General features: G+C 50.8%; 1 protein-coding gene across 1 annotated transcript; it reads right to left on the bottom strand.

The window, feature by feature from the left end:
- Positions 1-395: 395 nt before the first annotated feature.
- On the bottom strand, positions 396-6212 carry LOC135977240 (uncharacterized). The gene is made up of 2 exons (XM_065576955.1): positions 3758-6212; positions 396-2685 (listed from the first exon to the last, which is right to left on the bottom strand). Exons 1-2 carry the CDS (start codon positions 4287-4289, stop codon positions 2150-2152), a joined length of 1068 nt encoding a protein of 355 aa, XP_065433027.1. The 5' UTR covers positions 4290-6212; the 3' UTR covers positions 396-2149.
- Positions 6213-6580: the final 368 nt, after the last annotated feature.

Raw genomic sequence — 6580 nt, 5'->3', positions numbered from 1 at the left:
GTATGGAAGATAACTACAGGAGCCACAGTCATATCATACTGAAACACCTACAGGAGAAAGGGACAGATGTAATAGAAGGCACCTAAGTCCTGACTGCACAATGCCTACAACAAATATGGAACAGATATCTAAATCAGAAGAATGAAGGAGCAGCAAGCAGATCAGAATTGACGCCAACATCTTCTGAGACACAGATTGCATCATAACCTTCAGAAAATAAATTCACAAGAAATGGATGGTAGGCGCTCACGCCAGCAATAAAGGACTTGTGTGACAAATGTATACAGAGACGACATGCAGACTGAGCCAGTGGTAAAGACTGAGTGCCAGCAGGTTAAGTGTTAACAATCTCAGACCCACGCAGCAATCGGTGCTGTTATTCCTTACTCATGCCTCAGGCCTGCTTGTTTGAGAAGTTCAGTTATTTATTGGGACAGGTTTAAAGAATGAAGAAAGGGCGATGCAGCAGTATATTATGGTATTCATTGTCTTTTTAAAATTAGTTGTGTAATCACCAGAGGCCTCCCCTTATCAGGGGTCTCTCACACGGAGCAGGTACACACAGGGGCTGCATGCTCAAAGTCTGTAGGAGCCAACTTGTCATGTAACTAATAACAAGAGTTCTGGTTTAAACTGTATCTCCCTGGTCCTGCTCTGTTTCCTGAAATCTGTAGCACATTCATAAGGAAGATACTCTCAGCTGTTTGAGAATGCTAGAAAACAGGACATCCGTAGTGTAGACAGTTACATTGGCAAAGCTGCTCCATTCCCAGTATAACTTGACTTGCTCATGGTGGGTGAAATAAGCTATACTGGTACAGAATGCCGTGTTCACACTAGGAGCACTTTGCTGGTATAGTGTACTCTGGCATAGCTACTGGGAAAACACTCATAGGGTAGACCTGGGCTGTGGCATAATGGACTGCTGCAGGTTTTAGTGACTTAGGGTATGTCTACACTACGGGATTAATCCGAATTTATATAATTCGAATTTGAGAAACAGATTGTATAAAGTCGAAATGTATGCGGCCACACTAAGCACATTAATTCGGCGGTGTGCGTCCAAGTACCGGGGCTAGCGTCGATTTCTGCAGCGTTGCACTCTGGGTAGCTATCCCATAGCTATCCCATAGTTCCCGCAGTCTCCCGCGCCCATTGGAATTCTGGGTTGAGATCCCAGTGCCTGATGGGACAAAAAACATCGTCGCAGGTGGTTCTGGGTACAGCCTCACCTCCTCCCTCACTCCCTCCCTCCCTGCATGAAAGCAACGGATGGCAGACAACCATTTTGCGCCTTTTTTCCTGGGTGAACACTGCAGACTCCATACCACGGCAAGCATGGAGCCCGCTCAGCTCAAGACAGCATTCATGAACATTGTAAACACCTTGCGCGTTCTCGTGGAGTTTATGCTGAGCCAGGACCAGAAAAACGAGGCGAGGAGGCAGCAGCGGCGGCAGCGCAGCGACAAGCATGATGAGGACATGGACATGGACACGGACACAGAATTCTGTGAAACCACGGGCCCCGGTGGTTTGGAGATCATGTTGTTAATGGGGCAGGTTCTAGCCATGGAACGCCAATTCTGGGCCCAGGAAACAAGCACAGACTGGTGGGACCGCATAGTGTTGCAGGTGTGGGATGATTCTCAGTGGCTGCGAAACTTTTGCATGCATAAGGGCACTTTCATGGAACTTTGTGACTTGCTGTCCCCTGCCCTGAAGCGCCAGATACCAAGATGAGAGCAGCCTTCACAGTTGAGAAGCGAGTGGCGATAGCCCTGTGGAAGCTTGCAACGCCAGACACTACCGGTCAGTCGGAATCAATTTGGAGTGGGCAAATCTACGGTGGGGGCTGCTATGATGCAAGTAGCCAAAGCAATCCCTGAGCTGCTGCTACCAAAGGTAGTGACTCTGGGAAACGGTGTGAAATATCTGTTTGTTTCTCCTTCATGAATACCTGCCCCCTTTATTGACTCATTTTCTGTAAGGAACCCACCCTTCCCCTTCCCCCAGCTTGCTTTCAAACCAAATAAAGTCACTATCATTTAAAAATCATTTATTCTTTATTAATAGATTAGAAAAAGAGGGAGGGAACCCGGGTGGGATTTGGGAGGAGGATCGGTGGGAAGGAAAAGCCACTAAAAAAAGGTTAAAAAAATGACAGCCTCTTGCTTGGGCTGTCCACTGGGGTGGAATGGGAAGGTGTACGGAGCCTCTCCCCCCGCGTTCTTACACGTCTGGGTGAGGAGGATACGGAACATGGGGAGGGGGGAGGGGGGTACAGGGGCTGTAGCGGCAGTCTGTTTTCCTGCAGCCATTCCTGAAGCTCCACCAGACGCCGGAGCATGTCTGTTTGCTCACGCAGCAGCCCCAGCGTTGCATCCTGCCTCCTCTGATCTTCCTGCCGCCACCTCTCATCTCGAGCGTCTCTCCTCTCCTCACGTTGGTCCCTCCTGTCCTCACATTGGTCCCTCATGTCCTCACGTTGGTCCCTCCTGTCCTCACGTTCACTGGCTTCTTTCCTATACTTTGCAACCGTTTCCTTCCACTCATTCAGATGAGCTCTGTCACTGTGGCTGGATTCCATAATTTCTGAAAACATCTCGTCTCGCGTCTTCTTCTTACGACGCCTTATCTGTGATAGCCTTCGGGATGGAGGAGGGAGGCTTGAGGAATTTGCAGCTGCTGTAGGGAGGGGAAAGAAGAGAGAATTGTTTAAAAAGATACATTTTGCAGAACAATGCTTATACTCTTTCATGGTGACCAACACTATTTACATTACATAGCACATGTGATTTCTGTGCAAGGTCGCATTTTGCCTCTTAATACTGAGTGCCTGTGCCTGTGGCTTTGCTGCTAGAGATCACAGGTCCGGGCAACAGAATTCGGCTTGCATGCGGCCATGGTAAGCCATTGTCTTACGGCTTCTGCGCCCTCCTTTCCCACATACCAAGCAAAGCCCGTAGAGTGCTGCGGTTTTTCTGTTAACATTCAGCAGCAGCAGAAAACAAACTAACCCCCCCCCCCTCCCGCCATGAATTCTCTGGGATGATCACGGTACCCCTCCCCCCACCGCGTGGCTGGTAACAGGGAAGATCCCTGCAGGAACCAAACTAACCCCCCTCCCCCCCGCCGCCCCCCTCCTGCCATAAATTCTCTGGGATGATCACGGTACCCCTCCCCCCACCGCGTGGCTGGTAACAGGGAAGATCCCTGCTAGCCAAATGCGAAAAGCTCAGGGCCAATTTCCCATCTGCGCTTGGCTAACTGCAGGGAAGGATTTATTTTCAGCCACAGGCAAACAGCCCAGTAGGAACGGCCACTTCTGTTCCCTTAATTAAGTTCCCGTATTTCAACCAGGTTACCATGAGTGATATCACTCTCCTGAGGATTACACAACAAGATAAAGAACGGATGTTGCTTGAATGCCAGCAAACACCGGGACCATACGCTACCAGGCTTTGTCAGGCAATGATACCAGATTACTTGCTGCAAGCATGGCATGGTCAAGTGTCCTACCATGGAGGACGGAATAAGGATGCACTGCCCAGAAACCTTGTGGCAAGGCTTTTGGAGTACCTCCAGGAGAGCTTCATGGAGATGTTCCTGGAGGATTTCCGCTCCATCCCCAGACACGTTAACAGACTTTTCCAGTAGCTGAACTGACCGCGAATGCATCCCAAGTCCTCAGGGCAAAGTAATCATTAAAAACCGTTTGCTTTTAAAACAAGTTTTATATTTTAAAAGGTAAACTCACCTGAGGTCCCTTCCATGGGGTCAGGGTCTTGGATACTGGCTTGGGAGGGTTGGGAGGGTACTTCAGTCAGGGTGAGAAAAAGATCCTGGCTGTTGGGGAGAACGGAGTGCTGTGTGCTCTCTGCAAGCTCCTCCTCCTCTCCCCCATCGGCAGAATCCTCAGGTGTAGCTGATGAGACTATCCCCGACCCGGAATCCACGATCACAGGTGGGGTAGTGGTGGCGGCCCCCCCTAGAATTGCATGCAGCTTGGCGTAGAAGCGGCATGTCCGCGGCTCTGACCCAGAGCGACCGTTTGCCTCCTTTGTTTTTTGATAGGCTTGTCTGAGCTCCTTGACTTTCACGCGGCACTGATCCGAGTCCCTATTGTGGCCTCTGTCCATCATGCCCTTGGAGATTTTTTCAAAAGTTTTGGCATTTCGTCTTTTAGAACGAAGTTCTGCTAGCACTGAATCCTCTCCCCATACAGCGATCAGATCCAGTACCTCCCTCACAGTCCATGCTGGTGCTCTTTTTCGATTATCGGCCTGCATGGTTACCTGTGCTGATGAGCTATCTGTGGTCACCTGTGCTCTCCACACTGGGCAAACAGGAAATGAAATTCAAATGTTCGCGGGGCTTTTCCTGTCTACCTGGCCAGTGCATCCGAGTTTAGATTGCTGTCCAGAGCGGTCACAATGATGCACTGTGGGATAGCTCCCGGAGGCCAATACCATCGAATTGCGGCCACACTATCCCTAATTCAAAATGTTAAAATCGATTTTGGCGCTACTCCGCTCGTCGGGGTGGAGTACAGAAATCGATTTAAAGGGCCCTTTATTTCGAAATAAATGGCGTCGTTGTGTGGACGGTTGCAGGGTAAATTCGAATTAACGCTGATAAAACCGAATTAAAGTCGTAGTGTAGACCAGGCCTAATTTGCTAAACAAAGATCTTAGACTATGATCTTGATTTATGAAGCCTGCATAGTCAGCATCCTCCTTTACGGCAGTGAGACATGGACCTCATATAGGAGGAAAAGAGACTCAGTGGCTTCCATCTGTGGTGTCTGAGATCCATTCTAGGCATCACCTGGCAAGATAAAATTACCAGCGTAGAAGTGCTAATGAGGGCACCAGTCTCCAGTCTGACAGCTAATATCAAGCACAAACATCTTTGTTGGTTAGGTCATGTGCATAGGATGCAAGGTGGAACACTTCCTAAAGATATCTTATATGGTGAGTTATAGGAGGGTCAAAGACAGAGAGGCTGTCCAAAACTTAGGTTTCAAGACGCCTGCAAGAGAGACCTAAAATGCTTTGGTATTGAGCCTGTGATCGGTGTCAGTCGGCCCACCAACCCGTTAGGGGGCGGTGGGGAGCTACGGCGTCACTGGCTGGCCTGGGTCACGCCTCTGCCACTGGGGAATTAGCGGCGGGGAGAGCGCCGGCCAGAGTCTGTAGCGCGCCCCCAGGCAGGGGAGCATCAGCCAGAGTCAGTAGTGCTCCCCTCAGGCAGGGGAGCACCGGCAAAGGTCAGTAGTGCGCCCCTCAGGCAGGGGAGCGCTGGCAATGATCAGTAGCGCTGTTGGGGTTCTGGTCCCAAGGTGGGTCGGCCGGGTAGGGGAACGCAGGCCCACCCTACACCACTGCGTTCCAGCCCAGGGCCCTGACAGTGGCGGGGCGAGGATCCCACCACTGGATCAGCGGGGTCCTTCCGCTATATAGACTCACCGCGGGGCAGTTCTGCCCCTGGGCTACTTCCTACCCGATTGTCTGTACGAATCCCTCTGGTGCCTCCAGTTCATCCGGGTAGTCAGCTGCTGGCAGCTCCAGTTCCCCCTCTGGCTCAGGCTCCTCCAGCTCCTCCCGGTACTCGGCTGCTGGCAGCTCCAGCTCCCCCTCTGGCTCAGGCTCCTCCAGCTCCTCCCGGTACTCGGCTGCTGGCAGCTCCAGCTCCCCCTCCGCTTCAGGCTCCTCCAATCCCTCGGGGTACTCGGCAGCAGGCAGTCCTGGTAACCTCAGTCCTTCCTCCAGGCCAGGTTTCCACTGGTCCAGGGCCTCCCCTGGCGTGGCAGCAGGGTCTGAAGGGAGCAGCCCACGGTCTGCATCTGCCTCCCTCCCTGGTGCTGCCCTGACTGAGCTAAGGGCCCCACCCTTTATATTTCCTGTTCCACCCCTCCACTTCCGGGGGGTGGAGCGAGCTTGGGCTGGCCCCGCCCACTCAGGCTGAGAGAGCGGCCCTTTACCCTCAGGTTCGGAGGGAAGCCACCCTGGCTCCCTACAGAGCCACAGACTTCGGAAACCCAAGCGAAAGATCGTTCAAGTTGGCGATCCAGTCTAGAGAAAGCCATCTGTTTGTCTAGAATTGGCTTTTATAGTCATCAAAAAAGCTGCAACACCCAACTGTGACCTCACAACCACAATACCAAATGTCTGTAAAGATGAACGGAGCCATTATACGCTAAACAAAGGGCTTGTGTACATGAGAAAACTGCACTGGTTTAACACAAGGTGTGAGCTGAAAACCATCTAGTTAAACTGGTATAAAAAGCCCCACGGAACTGATTTTTCTGTAAAAGAGGCTTTTTTGTTTTATTGTTTAACTCAATTTGGAATAGGTTTAATTAAACCAGTGATAGCTGCCTTTAAACAGATGTAGGAGCATCCACACAGGGGTTTGCACCAGTCTAAATAAATTGGATTAAAAACCAGTTTAATTTAAACGGATACAACTTTCCCATGAAGACAAGGCCAGAGGCTCTAAGACCTGGCCTACACTTAGCTATGTCATGCAGGGGTGTGAAAAATTACAATAGAGTGCTTCTATTGACCTAGCTACTGTT

The sequence above is a fragment of the Chrysemys picta genome, chromosome 23 (assembly GCF_011386835.1).
Source record: "Chrysemys picta bellii isolate R12L10 chromosome 23, ASM1138683v2, whole genome shotgun sequence".
NCBI classification, from domain to species: domain Eukaryota; kingdom Metazoa; phylum Chordata; order Testudines; family Emydidae; genus Chrysemys; species Chrysemys picta.
The sequence above is the reverse complement of the archived record's forward strand: the minus strand, read 5'-3'. Positions and strand labels throughout refer to the sequence as shown.